The 18,525-nt window shown below is 38.2% G+C and overlaps 2 protein-coding genes across 10 annotated transcripts in view; one reads left to right on the forward strand and one right to left on the reverse strand.

The window, feature by feature from the left end:
* On the reverse strand, window positions 1–17,976 carry ZBTB49 (zinc finger and BTB domain containing 49). Of its 7 annotated transcripts, none has more exons than XM_074865759.1 (8): window positions 17,892–17,976; window positions 16,242–16,415; window positions 13,057–14,159; window positions 8,346–8,392; window positions 4,436–4,509; window positions 3,612–3,694; window positions 3,360–3,521; window positions 1–1,353 (listed from the first exon to the last, which is right to left on the reverse strand). In XM_074865759.1, exons 2-8 carry the CDS (start codon window positions 16,391–16,393, stop codon window positions 680–682), a joined length of 2,295 nt encoding a protein of 764 aa, XP_074721860.1. In that variant the 5' UTR covers window positions 16,394–16,415; window positions 17,892–17,976; the 3' UTR covers window positions 1–679. The 7 variants fall into 7 exon arrangements, with proteins under 7 accessions (XP_074721860.1, XP_074721867.1, XP_074721864.1 ...); XM_074865766.1 differs by having other exon boundaries at window positions 16,242–16,354; window positions 17,892–17,970; XM_074865763.1 differs by lacking the exon at window positions 17,892–17,976 and adding an exon at window positions 17,393–17,845 and having other exon boundaries at window positions 16,242–16,354.
* LYAR (Ly1 antibody reactive) overlaps window positions 17,955–18,525 on the forward strand; it is an 11,560-nt gene continuing 10,989 nt past the window's right edge. The window contains exon 1 of one of the 3 annotated variants that reach the window (XM_074865768.1): window positions 17,955–18,064. The gene's annotated coding sequence lies outside the window, so the exon portion shown is untranslated. The other 2 variants (XM_074865767.1, XM_074865769.1) reach the window with 2 other exon arrangements.

Raw genomic sequence — 18,525 nt, forward strand, 5'->3', positions numbered from 1 at the left:
TAAAACAACTTCCCTTTATTCATATTTCCTGATCTTGGTCTTCATTGTACAAATAATCTGCTGTGCAAAATAGTTTATAAAATACTAAAAAAAGCTTTTATTGTAAAAAAATAAAGTTTCTAGATATACAGTTACTTTGCACTATCACAAATATTGTCCAGTATTTAACATTTAGATTTAATATCACAATACTCAAGTCATGTAAACCAATGATCCTACTGGTAAGAGAGCCACTACTGAAACTCAGGTTCACTAGGGATTTGTTAAGTATTTTCCTCTTCTCATATCTACACCCTTACACAACTCTGATGACCCATGCTTGGAACTGCACCCATATAATGAAATTAGGCATTGGGCCATCCTTTCCTCCATTATCAGGTAAAAAATACCAAGTTAATGGTAAATTAAGTAAATGGCAAATTTTAGTAAATCATGGCAACACACGAGCTACACTGTGCAGACACAGAACAACAAAGGTCCCCAAAACTAGATTTGAGCTTTGCTGAGAAGCAGCGTAAAGGCAGCCTACACTGGGTTCTGGACATGCGTATCTTGATTTCTACCAGTATCCAAGCTAGCTGGCTTAAAAACTAGCTCTGATCTCTCTATGCTGCAGTGCAATCACAATCACTTTAGCATGAAACGCCTCTAAGAAGTTTTGATACAGTCACCTGAGCCCTCACTGTTCCAATTCGCTTTCATTCTGCAAGGTCTTCATAGCCAAACCCCAGAGGGTCATGCTAGAGAAGAACGGACCTTCATTATTCTTGTATGCAGCAGATGATGTTCGACTGCCTAGTGGATCATTACAATGACTGTCCAAGCTAACCATAGAGGAACGAATCATGGGAATATTATCAGACTGTAAGGGTTCTTCTGCAGAAGATACATCTACATCTGCATAAGCATATGGTGGTGGTGGTGGAGTTTGCTGTGTCTGAGCTTTTGGGAGTTTAGCAGAACCCACATTCAGTTTCTGTTGGTTTGCCGAGTCGTGGTGTTGAATCATTGAGCGCAACTTACAGTAAGAATCTGCAGAACTATCAAATTCAGTTGAATTTGCAGCTGGGCGAATGGGAAATTTAACAGACACTGGTAACAATGTAACAGACATTTCTTGGCCAAAAGAGTCAGAACTCTGAGACTTCTCAAGGTCAGAAGTTTCAATCCCTTGAGTAAATTCATCTAGTGTGTGTGGACCTTCCTCAGTGGCTTTACAATGCATTTTCTTGTGCCGCCGTAGAACAGCAGAGCGAGTGAAGCATTTGTTACAAGTTTCACAGGTATAGGGTTTTTCTCCTGTATGAGTCCTCACATGTCTACGCAGGTCTCCAGAGCCTGCAAAACATTTCCCTACAAGACAGAAGTGATAGATTAAGATTTTGTTCTCAACACAAGTGCATAAACATGTTTTAATTAGAGAAAGTGTCAAGAGATAAGGTATAGTATGTCCCAATCGTAGTACTTTTTTATCTAGAACAGGTTCAAACAAGTTCCATCTAGCTTTGCAATTCAATGACTTGTTTCTTCTTCTCGATCTGATTTTATAACTTGTGTTTCCCAGTGCTTTAGTTTTTTGTCTCTAGACAGGAATATCTATTAGTATTTGAAAGCTGTGAGTGCCATCAGTTTGTATCAATCTTCATGGAGGAAAAAAAAGATTACAAATAATCAATTTAATTCATCTGTCTGGAAAAAAAAGTATGCTGATAAGCTTCTAAATATATTCTTCCAGTGAGAACTGCATCATAGAAAAGTAACGGTTTGTTCATTACCAAGGAACTATTCTTAAAGCGCTGACAAATTTAGATTTGTTAACTTTGAGCTAACGTAATGCAGCAGTCCGTTTTTTATACTCCAGCCAGACAATGTGTCAAAACTGTAATTTTTTTATTAAAATATTCAAGTGTTTGCCTATTTTCAGAACCACGGGCTCAAATAAGCTCAACTACCATACTGCAAAGAAAAAAAGTGTCTGAGGCTGAACCAAGGCAAAGTGTAGAAGAACAAGCAGAATAAGAGAGCATTGATTTCCAGAACTGCTACAGGATTCAGACACCTCACATTCTTCAGAATAGTAGGAATAAGCTAGTACCTATTTGTGATTTTCTCTCATTTTAACTAGGTTAAAGATTATTTTATTTTGTGTCAACAGATACCAACTAAAATGAACTGTATTATCTGAAAGCCCAGTAAAACTGCAGTCTCAATTTTCAGCATCATACTTTTTATTCTACTGCCCATATTTCTTTTCAGAAATGCCATTAAAGAGTAACAGTAAGATTACAAATTACTGGAGTAATACACGTGGATTTTTTGCACAATGTGAGTGATTCTTTAATGCTTGATCAGATTCTCTTTGCACAATTTTTGCCTCACAGTACAAGATGACCTGGCTAAAATGAAAAATAATCAAAAGACCACTACAAGACAGTATGAAAATAAGCCTATTTTAATGACAACACAACTGTTTGTCTATACCTTCATATCCTGCATGTCTATATTTCCTCCTTCTAATGCAAGACCTCCTGATAGTATCAGCTTTTCTTGTGCCTCAAGACATTACAAATAAAACATACTGCAGTTGGACATTATCATATGGAGCTACCCTCCTCCAAAGCTGATTCCTCAGAACATGAATGAAATTATACCAAAATAGCACTTAAGGGCAGAAAAGCATGTAGTATGCAGGATGCTAAGTAACATATAAGGTAAGGACAGACAATGCAATTTCTGAGAACTATGTTATACACGGATGAATTATTGATCAAAGAGCCACTTTCAGACCAGTTGGAAGTATGACCTATCTAGCAGATTTTGAAAATGGGTGTTCTCTGGTATGAGGCATTGATCAAGTTTTGATTTTACACCAGAGGCTGAAGCAAAGTAGCAAAAGATTGTTATTATCAAACTCTACAGTTGCATGCAGTTAAATCTGAACAGTATTCAATTGGGGAAAAAAAAAAGGCGGGGGGGGGTAAGATTCCATTGATAGCAAAGTGATGCCAAACCTAGCTTTCCATCAGAAAGGACTATACTGAAAATAAATCAATTTTTGAAGCAGCTAGTATCAGTACTTCTCTAGCAAACTTGTACACATCCAATGTTGATTTCTCTTATTTCCTTTCTCTATTCAACTGAAATTCACCTTTAAACTTATTTACAACAGCTAAAGGAGTTTAATACACCAAATGAAAGACTATGAAGTATGCAAACCAGAAGATTTTGGTGAAAAACTTTCACAACATGGTATTTCAATTTAAAATAATTTTGGTTAATTGTTATTCTGCTGACATAGGAACTTTTACTTATCATTTAAAAAGCAAAGACACAACCAAGGTATGCACAGTAAATCTTACCACATGCTGAACAGCTGTACGGTCTCTCTCCAGTATGCCTAATTCTGTGCTTTACTAATTTTCGTTGCATGTTAAATGACTTCCCACATTCATCACAGGTGAATACTTTATCTGCTGTATGGGTCTTTTTGTGCTCCTTTAAATTACTGAAGTTACTGAATCCTAGAAAAATATGACAGATGCTGAGATTAAAATGGCTGCTCACATTTCAATCAAAAAACCTCACAGGTAGAAACTTTGGTTCTTACATACCTCTGCCACAGATATCACACAGATGAGGCTTTTCTCCAGAATGAATAATAATATGACGCTGAACATCACCAGAAGCAGCAAATCTGTAACAGAACACGGAAACCCAATTGCTGTCTTTATAAGACCCTCATTCTCTTAAACTGAGTATCATATGGAAATCAACTATAATGAATGCCTGATGTTCTGAACAAAGATTAAAATCTAAAATACAGATAAATTAATACATTTAAGAAAAACATTTTGAAGCTGGCAATGTCTAATTAAATTTATGGAAGGAGAAAAAAACCTTTTCACCATTAATGTTATTAATTTATTCTGCATTTAACTTAAAGTACAAATGCTACTCCTAAATTAGTGTAAGTTCTGTTACCTGTTAGCAGAAAGAAATATTTAATGCTTTGCTTAAATTCATCAAGTTTCCCATACTTCATAATTTCCATAAAATGTAACAAAAATTGTATGATCAAATAATGAAAAAAAAAAGCGAGGGAAGGGTACAAACCAGCATGTTTTATTGTGACTCACGCTGTTCAAAACACACACAACAGTATATCCTTAACTAAAGATACAAATATACAAAAAATTAAAACCACAGATTATGTATGTGGTGACATGTTTATCTTATTACTGAGACCTGCAACAAGACTCCTTGCAGACATTCATGTATTTTAATCCCATCAATAAACATTTAAATCCAATGTCTTTTAAACAAAATTGAGCAGCACGCTGCCTTAGCTCTTGGCTCTTAGTTTATCATTAAGATTAAAGAAAACATGTGCAAGTTTTATCATGTTAACTTTACTGAGGTGAACAATTCTACTCACCTTTTCCCACAGATTTCACAAATGTATGGCTTTTCACCAGAATGTCGACGTAAATGTGTCTGTAGATTACCTGCCTGAAGGGACAGTAATTTAAACATTTAAATTCAGCTAGCCTGTTGTTGTATACAGATAAAAAGACAATGATGGGAACTATGAGACTGGCTTTTTATTCCTAATTCTAAGGCACTGAAGACTACAAAGCATGTATGAACTCAAGCATTCTTATCTAGTAAAGACAGACTACCATGTACTTCAAGATAAAACTGCTTATGCAAGCAATTATATATTGACAAGAACAGAGAAAAAAAAAAAAAGAATAAAAAAGAAGCCTGGAATCAAATGCTAAGGAAAAAGACAGATCTATAGTTGAGAACAGATCCAATTATAAATGAAAATTACACTATCTAGATTGCAGTGAAGAAGAAAACTTACTAGTAATATGGTTTATGTTAGTCTCATTTTCCCTGTCCTACAAATAAAATATTGTTACATCAGGATGTCTGAATTCACTTCCCAGGGGGTTAAAAAGAAAAGAATAGGGTCAACATTTTTCAATCCATAAAGTACTCAAGAGTCAAGTGCTCCAAACTTATAAATATTTACTGATATCAAAAGAAAACAGAACAGGAAGTACAGAAATGAACAAATGGATTACTGGTAACTAATTTTTATTATGTATCTTTCCTCTCCCAATCCTGTAAAAATCATGCTAGTCTAGCAGGCAAACCAGATAATGACTAGAAAAAAACCATCTTACTCATTCCGACTTTTTTTTTTTTTAATGTTTTTAAAGCCACTGGTGCTTATGAATGGCTAATCCACTGAGAGTCCACTTCTCAAAGCACAAGATACAGCTAGTCTGGATAAAAGAGCTGCAGATGTTCCATAAATTGTGCATACTTCCACAGTCAGCTTTTAACCCTTCCATTCTCTTTGATGGATAACTGCCTGGTTATATCTAAGTACACTAAAGGAACATTAAGTCCTTTCAATTAGGAAAGAAAATTGGGGATGCAAAGATTATCATGTCCTCAGTCACAGTACAACAGCAAAAATAAGCCCTATCAATAATTTCTTCCAACTCCCTTAAATTACCTGTGATGACCAATCACTGTAATCAGAGCTTATAACATACCAGAACTGAAGTACTGCAGACACACACAGACAGGCAGAGGACAATATTAAATGGATCACCGTTTGAACCGTGAGATTTCTTTAACCCCTGTAAAGTTTTTCAGACAACAGTATGACTGAACCACTGTTCTTTCAGGCCAAACTTTATAATACTGAAATCTATTCAAAGAGAGGCACTAGGCACCCATTTCTGAAGACGACGACTGAACTGACTTCTCCATGCAACAGTTTATGCTTTGCAAGAACAAGGGATTTTATGCAGAGGTACATTTGAGAGAAACATGCAAGACAGAACCTTTACTTCCATCCACATCACAAAACAAACAATATCATTTGAAAGTTATTCTGGATAAAGGCAGAGGGTGAATTTGAAGTGCAACAATTATTCTAAAATAGTGCCCATACAGGCATTTTTAGCCAGAATAAAAATGTTTTACAGAGAGTAGCAAGAAGATCCATTTCTTTATTACAAGTCTCTGTCACTTCCTCCTAATGAAGGCAAAAGCTTGTTATTACCTGGCTCACATAAAAAAAAAAAAAAAAAAAAAAAAGTAAAAACATCAGTAACTTCTATTCTTCCTAAGCTTCTAGGGTGATACACAACCTCAGTTAAGGTATAATATGCCATCCCAATGAAAAAGCCTAAGACGACTTTTGCTAGCATTTCAGTGAAAGAAAAAAAATGCTCAGAAAAATCCTCTTACTGGTACTGGTTGCATACCACTCCTCACAAATTTGAGACTAGAGAGAGATGCTAGACTTACTCAATTTGTACCTGGCACACTTTCAAAGTGAATGAACTAAAGCATATGGTCCCCCAAAGTCAGCACTGCAGAAGGAGGTAGTCAGGAGGCAAAACATGGTAATTCTGGATCACCAGCTAGAGAAGGACCACACAGCAACAGGCTGTGTACTAGTAGTAAGGGAAGATGCAGGCTTGGAAGTACAAAAGGAACCTTTTTCTCCAAAAATCAAAGACATTTGTGGTTATTTGTTGCAGACTATGAGTTCCTATGTCAATTTTCTCTACTTTCTGTTCATTTTCTGTTTCACATTCCAACACACGGAACATCAGTTAGGTTCAGCAGGAGCAGACATAGTACCAGGCACAACAACTGCAGTGCCTCAAAAGCACAGACTTAAATAAGAAAAGTGATACTTTTTCTGTGCCTGCAGACTGACAAAATCAAGAACAAGATCAGAGAGGGTCTTTTAAGCAAAAAGTAGATAGTAATTATCCTTGCATCTTGCAAAGAAGCAAGGCTACCCTAGTGTTCCCTAGAAGTATGCAAGTCCCCTTTTATGAGCAGAGGACGGACTGCAGCATGCAAGCTGAATGCTATGGCTCATATTCTGGACGTGTGGGTATTGTCCATCAATATGTATGTACCTATACCTTCAGGAAACTGAAGTAATGGGGAGGGAGGGAGGGGAGGAAAGCTGTTTAAGAGTGTTTAATTAAAAGGCAGACATTTCCAGTTTTGCTGGGGTTTTCGTTTGTTCATGTTTTTAATTAGAGGAGCAATGCATGCTGCATGAGGAGTCTGTCCTGCCTCTCATACACTCCGACTGTGTGAAGCTTTTTTATTCCCTCTTCCCCCGCAGTAATGGTACAGAATACCACTCCATTTGCCAAAAGTACTTTTAATGGAATTTGGAAATACTCACTTTTTACTTTTAATAAGTTTAGCCATCAAAACGAATTAAAATGCACTTTCTTTGCCTAATAAGCAGATGCAGTTTTGCTCAAAATGCTTGATAAGCATGATGAAACAGGATGCAGCATTATACTCATATTTAGTAACAGACTGGAGGATGCAACTACATCAGATTCATGGGTCAAAGAAATCCCACTGGTGGACTACAAAACTGGAGTAAGAGAAGTGCAAGCACTGGTGGGGGGGTAGACAAAGACCACATAATTCTAATCCTTAAACAAGGACCCATAAGAAAGACCAAAGTTATTCAACGATAATTATTATTTAATCTTAGTCTAAAAATATGCACATGACTATTGTCTCCTGCACTTAGGTGCATGTAGTCCGACCAAGAAAATGGAAAAGAAATAGACATTTTGGAAATGTGAGACAACTAGGCACCAAATTTGCAGAAATAGAAATTAATTGTTGTACCCAGAACAGGAAGCACGCACTGGAGGGCAAATTAAGACTGCTAAAGCTTTGGTCCTGTGTGTCAATAGGGAATTTCACAAGAGGTTTTTTTTAAATCGTAGCTGAGTTTTGTCACTTCAGACAGACTGTGCTGTTCTTCACAGAAGGAAACTGAGCCCAATTATACGTATGTAAATTTTTTTTATCTGACTCAAAAAAATCTGCTTAATAATTTATGCCATTTAGGAAGATGAAACTATATTGTGAATACAGCATTATACAAAATTCTAACCTGTATTTTTTTCAGACACTGTAAAAATGCTATTCACAACATATCCTTAAGCATAAGGCAAAAGAACAGTCTGAGAATGAATGTTCTCTGTATTTCAAATATAGCTGTGGCTCTGTATAGTTAAACATTTATTTGAAGGTAAAATACGTAACACATCTAACTGAGAGCAGACAAAATCAAAGGTTAAAAATGTATCAAAGAAATCTAAAGCATTTAACATGTTATTTTCAAATAAGACTTTTTTTTTATCCCTAAAGTGAAGTCTGTCTTTGAACAAAAAAATATCTATAGACTTATAACCAAATTTTTTAGAATCAACACATAGATGCATTTCATTTGCAAGTGTAAGTACCATAATATAAAATATTCCCACCTGTGAGAAGTGTTTCCCACAAATGTTACATTCAAAAGGTTTCTCACCTAAAAGAAGAAACAGAACATAGAACTTCTAATAGTTGCCATAGAATACAAATGTTTTAAATTGGTATGCTTCCTTTCAAAATATGTAATGTAAGAGTAAAAATATCCCCAAAAGGACACTTACCCATATATGTAAGGGGAAATTCCAAGAGGGAAGTACAGCATTTACCATTAAGCTTGTAAGGCAGACTTGCTCAGAAACAGAATTTATCTTTCAAAACAGGTAGGTAGAAGAGTTTTCATATGAATAGAAATGTTTTGTTATTTTTTTTAAATACTTTTTATTCCAAATGAAAGGGGTACCGTACCTCCAGGAAGAACAGAATAGATGACAAGGTCCTACAACAGCAACAACAACAGCAGCTATGGGAAGTGCACCAGTTTTTTCACTTGTACACACAAAGGCCCACTCTTAAAAGAATAAGGAATACAGAGAAGCTAGTTTGGAAGGATTCTGTTTTCTCTGTTCAATGTGTATCACACATCTCTGATCACCACGTAGCCATTCACTTCCAGCAAATATACATTTGCCCTCAAATTCTCACCCTATATAAGAGTATCTGATGATTAACCCAAGTATTTTGCCACAAAATTCTGAATTTACACATATAAAACTGGTATTCTTGAATCTCCAAAAACATATCAACAGCTTTAGTAAAAATTAGTGCAGCTCACTTTAGCTTTTCAAAATAACTTGACTCTCAATCTAGAATGTGACTGCACAGTATTTCAATTCTCTAGCTGTCAATGAGACAAATATCTTTTTTCTAATCACTTTTTCTTTGCAGTATTTCATAGAGGCAATTTTTTTTCCCTGCTTAGTTCTTGGTTTCCTAGTTTTTACACTGTGGATAAAAATCTCTCTGCATCTTACAGAAATTTTAAAACAATAATAAATTTAAATCTTCTAATGATATTTTCATGAGTCTAACTGTACGTTAAAAGGACACATATAATGTGGCCGACAGGTATAGGGAAGCAAAATTAGTGTAAATCCCTGTGAGTCTGAATGCAGCTATTTCAAGAAGGAAAAAGAGATCTTACACTGTGTTTCATCTTGGTTTCAAAATCTGTCTAAAGATTTTTATTTACTTTTAAAATCATAATTCTCATTATTTTACAGAACACCTCTTGGCTATTTGTAGCCTTCTCTTCCAGCAAGTATTCCTACATCAGTATTCTTCCTCCATCCTTGGAAGTGTTATGGGCAACAACTACAATATCCAGGTGTTGAGGTTCCATTATCCTTCTCTACTGCCAAATACAGGTGATGTTTTTTCAACATATTTTGAGATCAAGGACTAAATGCAAGTCTCTTAGATTTTAAAGCACAGAGTAAACATACACAGTTATGTGGCTTCACATACAGCAGCCTTGAGGTTAGTGTGGCCACTTGAGGCTGTATCTACTTTTTCTACTTAAATGAAGAATTTCCATGAAGAATGGAAATCTTACAGCAGTTTCAAGACAGCTTTTATTCAATTAAAGATAAAAATTAAAAAACTAATAACTCAATTATAAAGAGCACTGAGGCTTGATTTCATTATGGCTCTAAATTTGCGAAACACTAAAAATTCTGGTACCGACAACACAAATATAAATGAAACCAGTAGGGAGCCAGATCTGTGGCGACTGGGAAGGCTTCTGAACAGCCATAAAAGCATCAAGGTAATTTGAAATGGAGGATAAAAAACACTAATAGCAATTTCTGCAGAAATTACCTACACCAAAAAAACCAAAGTTACTGTTGACACAGAGACTATTATCTGAACAGAAAACCACCCTGAAATAACTAGAGGGAGGGAGGCTCAAATTTCTCAAAACTATTGTTGTGGGCTGCATGCAGCCTCATTATAACTGTACAAAGAGCTGGAGTTTTATTCCCCATGATAAAGATAAAACAAAAAAAATTTATTTGAAAAGAAACTTCAAATTAGTTGTTGGAGAACAATTCTGCACCTACAGAAGACTCCAACCCCCTGGGCATATCAAGCAGCCTATTCCAAGAATGAATTCTAGAAGAAATACTAAATTACTCAGCATTGTAGCATCCCTCAGGTAAAGTGAGGCTAATTGCTTCCTAGGACATATTAGTAAGAGTGCAGCTAGTAAGCTGAAGATGATTCTTCTCTACCTATCACTGGTGAGACCATATCTGGAACCTTGAGAAGACAAACAGGAAATCTTAACTGCTGTCTACATGCAATGGGCAGAGAGATGCAACCAGGTTGTTCTTGAAGGTACACAGTGATAGGACAAGAGGCTACAGACACAAGTTAGGTCATGGGAAATTCTGATTAGATACAGGAAAAGAATCTTTTGCCCCATGAGGGTGGTCAAACACTGGAACTTGTTGTCTGGAGAGGTTGTGGAATCTCTGACCTTGGAGATATCCAAAATTTGACTACACAAGGTCAGGAGCAAAACAACCCAGTCTAATTTGACCTACCTTGAGCAGAGGATTGGACTAGATGACCTCCAGAGGTCCATTCTAATCTAAGTTATTCTTTGATTCTATGATTCCAAACCAAAAACCTCATCTGAGAACACTAATCTTCTCAAAGACCACGGCTGGATCAACAGCAATACGGAAAATTTGGGAAAAAGTAGTAACTGAACTACAATTAAGACAATGCTTAAACAAACATCCAGGCGATTTTACTTTTGAACCTTCGGACTGCCTTGTGTTTTCTGTCTTCTGTTGCATCCTTCTCGTTCAACCCTCTGCAAGAGGAGATGAAGATAAAGTACACAGTAGTGGGACCAAAGCAGTGGTGTGTCAGCTCCAGAAGAGAAAGGCATGAAGGCAGAAGCGGTGTTCCTGAAGAGATCACAAAGGTAGGAGCAGGGGGCACTAAGGCATGGAATGCTGGCAACTTGCTCAAGCAAAGCTCAGAATGAAAAGGTCGAGGATCAACAGTGTATTACGTGACAGTGTAACTCTGCTTCTGTTCTATCCATCCTCCCAAGAGTTCTTTTCACAGGGTCGGGTTTGGGTTTGGTGGGGTTTTTTTTGAGATGCTTCCTGAAAATACTTTAAAAAAAACCCAAAACACTGACCTGTAAGCTACAATGCATTAGAACAGGTAAACTAAACTTTGAACCTCGTGTTTTAAATAGTTTAGCAGACTCAGAAACATACAATAATTAAGTCTACCACTCTTAAAAAAACAACTAGTTTAACGGGCACCAGAACTCACAAAATCCAGACTTTTTCCAATGATTGAGATGTATGAGGAAGGGCAAATTCTAATAGGTTTCTCATAGTTGGGGTCTTTCACACAGATTCTCTAGCACAAACACACATTACTGACTTCAGAGTCTCTCCCTCCATTGAGACTTCTCTAGATGCTCTATCTTCCATCTGATCACCTATTTCCCTGAAATTTCTAAGATATTAAAAATAAAGATATACCTGATGATGTCACCTCAAATCGAAATAGATTCCAAAAAATGCAAGGCAAAGAGAGGATCTAGGTAAAAGACATATGCAACTATTTCACAGGAGACCAAATTAAGAAAAAAAAAAAAGTATTAGTAATATGAACATACAGAAGTAGTCAAAGATACCTTAAGTGAAAACTTAAGGAAGCTCATACCAAATGTTCATATTTTAAGGTTCTGGAAAGATTTTTCTCCTAATACTATGAAAAAAAAAATTCTTAATATTAAGGATCAATTAACAAAAGAAATTAATGTCTACTAAGAGGGATTTATATTTATTGTCAAAGTACCAATACATGTATGCTCATTTGCAAAGTGATGTTTATTTGACAAGACAGAGAGATGCATTTGTATATTTAATATAAGGAAAAAGAAAGGCAAAAAATTCAACAGCTTAATCAGGAATAATGCATCTCAAGGACTTGAAATCAGTGGTGTTACTTGACTAGCTAAGGTAATTCTTAAAAACCCTTTTAAAAAACATATAAAGTTGTAGAAATATAATAGAACATGCTGGATAAATTGAACAGACAGATTAGTTAATTAAAAGTTAGACTAGGTCTTGGTTTTCACTTGAATAAAAAGATCTTTAGAAATAAAACTAGGTTTAAAAATAATATTACCTACGAGTTTTTAAAACTAAGTAAATGAATTCAAAATTCCTATCCACGCTGCAGCCTACTTGTCTGCAAGAGCATTACTCTCTAGGTAAATGCAATGAAAGTTGTTCACCCACTGAAACAAATAAACTAATTATAAAGCATATTTCTACAGGTTAAAAAGAAATAACCACGTAGACCTAATCACTTGTATCTTACAATGAATATATAATCAGAGAGAACTGAGGTCTAGAACATTTGTAGTGTCATCTTCTAGCCATTTACACTTTTCATTGTTATCTGACTTGACTTCTGACAAACTGACTAGAAATGCCTCTTCCAAATGCAAGACAAAAATAAAATTTTCATTGAAATATCACGCAACATTCTGTGAGAAAGAACCCTAAAAAACCAAATACAAAGGACAAATCTTAACTACCACTCTCAGCTAAACTCAGTCTTACAGTCTTTATTCCTGTATGATTATTCATTTTTCAAAAAACCAAACCCACAACCTTTTGAAAGTAACCCTTAACCAGCATCTCTGCATCAAGCGATACTGTAAGACATCCTCTTTAATTGAAATATTCGGTCTGCAGACCAAGCTACTAAAAACTGTACCTGTATGAGACCTTTTATGGAGCTCCAAGTTGCTTGGATGTTTGAAAGCCTTCCCACATAATTCACAAGTATATTGCCTCTGTGACTGAAGAGTCTGTGATTGCCCTTCTTGTTCCAAAGGACCTTGAGATCTGTCAATTTCAACAGTTTGTTCAAAATTCTCAGAATTCACTAAATCTTCAGCTTCTTTTTCATCAGTAACTTTAGCATTCATCTCCACGGTACCTTCGTTTACAGATTCAATTACTCCTGTTATTCTACTGTCATCTGTTTTAGGCTCAGGCTGCTGCTCTGCAGACTTCTGAGATCTTAAAAAGTTTAACTTTTTGAGGTGTATTGCTTTTTTCAGCCGCATCTGTTTGGTGGGCTGCATAAGTGTGCTTTCTGCATCTTGATCTGGAGCAGCTTCATTCACGGACTGAACCAGAAAGTTTGATGGTAAATGATCAGAGGTTTCCAGAACACACTCAGAGTGATTGACAGTACAAGAATTATTCTCTACTGTGTTTATTTCTGTAGACGTGTTGTAAGAAAAGGATTGTTCTGCTCCTCTCTCATGATTAGAGCAAGCATTTTGCTTATAGAACTGTTTACTGTAAAAGTTGCGTAGTTTGTAATAGTAATTTGGTTGTTTAAATGGAAGCTCTGTGCAGCTGCCATCTAAGGAGTCTTGTGGTTGTTTCTGTACATCACCTGAGGGTGCGTGAAGATTAACAGACTGCGATGCATGAGGATGGTGGTCAGCCAAGCCTTTATTAGCTTGTGTGTCAGATGAGCATTCATGCAATAGGTTTGTTCCATAACTGTCATTGGCACAGCTAGTATCTGCAGTCAAAGTATTCTGCAGTGAAAATACACTATTACAAGGCATGCTGGCTGTTTGCTCTACAGCTGTAGAAGATTTTAAAAAGGTGTGGCAAATGTTCAGCACATTTTGCACTTGGAGACACTGTGCAATATCCAACATAGCTTGTACATTGTCCTGGCTAAGATCCAGGTGAGAGGTGTACATGAAGTCCAAGATCTGGCCTATGCCACCTACATTTTTAATGTCCAAGTGAAAGACATCATTCTTCTGGCCTGAAGAATTCTGGAAAAGGGTCCTAATAAAATAAGACAAATATTCAAACACAAACAATTTACAAACACTTTTATAAAAAAATACACATACACCTCAAACAGACTGCCTGCTACAAAACAAAAATTTACACTATGTGGTCTTATCTAGATTGCTATGTTTTTGTAAATGAACGTCTCAAAACTGCTCTATTACTTGTCTTATATATTAGGCCTACACTAGTACACTTAAAGTATAAATCAAAGCAAGTGATACTTTATATAACTTTAATTTTCTATTTTTTAAACTTTTGAAATCACACCCCATACTTATGGTTTCCTACCCAATGTTCTTTACATATTAGGTTCAGTGGTGTATTTATGGACTGTTTGCAAAAGTTGGTTGACTCAGAATGGTGTTTTGCCTTCCACTGTGGCAAATAAAAGAGGACATGAGAAACTTTCTAGTAAGAAGGAGAAGATAGACCTCAAAGTGAGATAAACTATTCTCTTTCGGCAAGTGAGCGTGTCCATCAAACTTTATCAGTAAACCTTATTAAAGTTCTTACTATTAATTCTTTCTCCACAAGTAGATGAGAGGATGGTAGTAATAAACAAGAGGATGCCATTACTTTCAATCTACTCTCTCATATCCCAAAGAAGTACTTTTTTACTGGTACTGGATGAGAACCAAAAGAATAAGGAAGAGTACAGGTACATAAGCCTAAAACAGCAGTCCAACCAATACCCACTGAATTGTCATTGAATACTTAAAGTGTCCGAATTTACAGGTCTCCTTACTTGTAGAGCTGTAGTTCTTCACATGCAGAACTAGCCCTAGATTAAGTAGGTTTGTACTCTGCCTCAGTCAGGAACTTCACATCCCTCCATTAAAACCCCCAGTCTCTAACATGATACAGTAAATGATGATATATAAATAGGGTCAGGTCACTCCTATGTAGTTATTTTCCCACACTAGGAAATGCCCTGAACTTGATGATTCCTCTCCGTGGGTTGACTCTCAAATTATATTTTGTTTAAAGATGGGCATAATATCAATAAACTCTGAATCTTAAGCAAAAGAGAGTATAGGCTTAAACTCAGAAATGCAGAGACTACTTTGAAGCCAGTGCCCACATCCAGGTTCTTTCATAAATCCAGCTCGTACTATGTAAATTAAAACCAGACCTATAATGAACAGATCTGGGTTGAGTCTAAATTAACTAGTCACTTATATCCTATTGAATTTTAATAATAGTTAAATGCCTAGTTCTTTTTAACTACTTTAAAAATACAGTCTTTGAGCATAATTTCACTTCATCATCAGGATTGCAACGCTAGAAAAGAAAAAGGAAAAAACCACCTCTCATCTTTTTTCCCTGGTCATAACATAAAACCCGTTTTCTTACATAAGAATTAATAGTCAAGCTTTAGAGATGTTTCAAGAAGCAAGGTCTAAAAACTGCCAGATCCAACAGCTTACTCATAACTAATGCAAAACACGAAGTTGGGAGATCCAGCATCCCCCAAAATTTGGAGGATCGGTGAGGGTTATACAGAGGGGAAAGAAACCAGTTGGATTCATGGGCCACCTGTATGCTTTAAAACACAGATGTTGTCTTTCTAAGAATCTGTTCTAAACAGAGATGCAATAATAACCTATACACTCAAATTTTATTTTGAATATATAATTGATGAAACAATTCACATTATCCAGAAATGGATAATATGAATTCTTTCATCAATTATATCCCTTATCTGGCTCTGTTTGTGTACTCTACTATACTCCTTGTAAACCGTTATCTTTCCATACTGAAATACCGAATACAGGTCCATGCCAGAATCCATTGTATGAGGCAACGTAAGCAAGTAAAGATCAAGAAAAAGCCATACCCAAACAGTGTAGTAGTTAACTGTGTATATCTAGGAAATAAATTAGGATGGCCACAGTTTTTAATTAGATCAAATACTCGGTATATATTTATCTCTGGACAAACAATTTAACTTTTCCCCTTACAATCCAACAGTTTAGTCTGCAACTACCAGAAAAAAAAAATACCCATCTCAGAGAAAACCTCAACCAACAGCATTTAGTTCATTTTTTAAAAAGAACAATTTCTATCACATACCTGAAATATTGACTGAAAGCAGCTAATACATTTTTGTGTGCTTTGAAGCAGACACCTTTTACCACCAGCATGCAGTCACAGAGAAGACCCTGAATGCGCTGTTCATGTAGCTGCTGGAGAAGATGACAACTATGGCTAGCAACAGTGTCCATGCTAGAAAATCACTTAAATTACCTACAATGAAATAAAATGCTAAGATGAATTTTAAATATTAAATTGCAAAGTGAATTTAGAATATGAAGAACAACAATTTGTTTTAGCTCCTAAAGGAAACAGACTTCAGTTTACACCTGAGATGTACGCTCTAATGACATTTCTCTGATTAAAGACGTCACAGTATTGCTCTCCAGTAGATGGTTATACAGCAATATACATAGGAAATATTGATTTTAAGTTTTGCTTACACAAAGAGCTTATGCAAAAATGTGTTAATGGCACTGCCAATAAATTGAACTTCATAACAAAAAAATATAAAATTTACATAACTTTGACAAGAATTAGATTCAAAGGCAAAAACATATCACACCTACAAAATCAACAGCATTTGAACAGGAAAACCTGTTTCTTCACCCTCTAAACTGAAAAGGCAGAATATTATAGTAGCATTAATAATGCCATATTTGTGGCTGTTGTAGCTAAGCACATTTCCCACGTGCATCTGATTCATTAGGCAAGTTAACATGGTAATTTTTATTTAATACAATGTAAACTCTCTTTTAAAAATCACCTCTTTGAAGAGGTTGAAGGGAAGACAAGTAACATTCCCCGACGTTTACGTTCAATTCTATACTTTTCTTTTTTGAAGATGAAACTCCTCCCCTGCCCACTTGTAAATATGAAAAGAAAATTCCAACTATTAGGACAATGAAGCAGAAAAACCACCTTGGGTTAAAAATGACAAGGAAGTGATTGCCCCCATTCTCAGTTCTCATGAGCACTACAGGCTCATTTTAATGTATTCTGTTACTCTGTGATTCACTGCCTCCTGTTGTATTGAGGTGTGGACTGTTATGTTGTACTTTTTTTTTTTCTATTTATTCTTATCATGTCTTTTACCAGGCTTTAAAATAAAGAAGCCACATCTGTTTGCCAGATGACTGCTTTCTTTGTGTACGTCTCCCACCACCGCATCTTGCGAGTACTTCAACAACCTGTGAATTGAGACTCTCGGCCATCAGGTGCCCGTCTCCCAACGGAAAAGGCAGTCCCGGACACGAGTAACCCCAGCACCACAGTCGCTGTTTATGCTTAAACTGCCCTTTCGAGTTCCCCTCAGCCTCGCCTCGCGAACGCTCAGGCTCGAAGTGCAGCACGGAGAAGGGGGACAGAGCAGGGGTTTGCCTCAGAAGACAAGACCGGGCACCGAGCGGAGGGCGGGCTCAGCCCCGCGGGCAGGCCACAGGGCGGCACCGCGGGAAGGCGCCGCGGAGACGCCGCAGGGCGGGCGACGGGCCGGTAGCGGGGTCCGAGCAGGCGCCGCCCGCAGGGGGTCGGGGCTGAGGGCGGGCCGAGAGCCAACCGCCGCGGCGGCAGGACGCGGCCGCCACACAGCCCTCGGCGCGGGGAACGCGGCGCGGCCTGGCAGAGGCGGGGCAGGCGGCCGAGGGGAAGGAGCCAGCCCTGCTCGGCCCGGCCCGGCCCGGCGCTTACCGGCTCCGGCCGCCTCCTAGCTCCATCCCCGCGCGGCCGCCCGGCGGCAGCCTCGGCCCCACCGCCGGCCCCAGCCCGCCGCCGCCGCTCCTTCCGCTTCCGTTGCGGGGCGGGGGCGCGCAGGCGCAGGGCAGCGGCGGTGGCGGCGGCGGCGGGGAGGGACGGAGGGAGGGGTAAGGCGGCGGCGGCCGCACGTGCCGCGTGGGGCGGCGGTGGAGGTGCGGGGGGGTGGGGGTGCGGGTGGCGGTTGTGGGGAGCGGGGTGAGGCGGCACGGCAGCGGCCTGCTGCCGCCGAGGGGCGGGGGAGGCGGGCAGGCCGGCCTTCCCGCCCCGTGTGGCCGGGCCCCCCCTCAGGCGGCTCCCGCCCGGTGGCGCCGCTCGCCTAGATCCGACGGAGACGCGTTTGCTGCGGGGAGCGGGGCGGAAGGGCGGGGGGGTCGCGCCGGGAAGCGGAGGGGAACCGTGACCCCGCCCGGGCAGCGTATCGGCACGGGGGGGGCTGCGGGCGCCTTACGCGTGTCGGCGTTACTGGTTTCCCTTGTGCTCAAGGTATCGGGCGAAATGAGTTTTTCCTTCTCAGCTTCTGCACGTGCAAAATCAAACTGCTTAGCTTTTCTGTTAGTGGATGCACAGT

Source organism: Strix uralensis, chromosome 4, assembly GCF_047716275.1.
Source record: "Strix uralensis isolate ZFMK-TIS-50842 chromosome 4, bStrUra1, whole genome shotgun sequence".
NCBI classification, from domain to species: Eukaryota; Metazoa; Chordata; class Aves; order Strigiformes; family Strigidae; genus Strix; species Strix uralensis.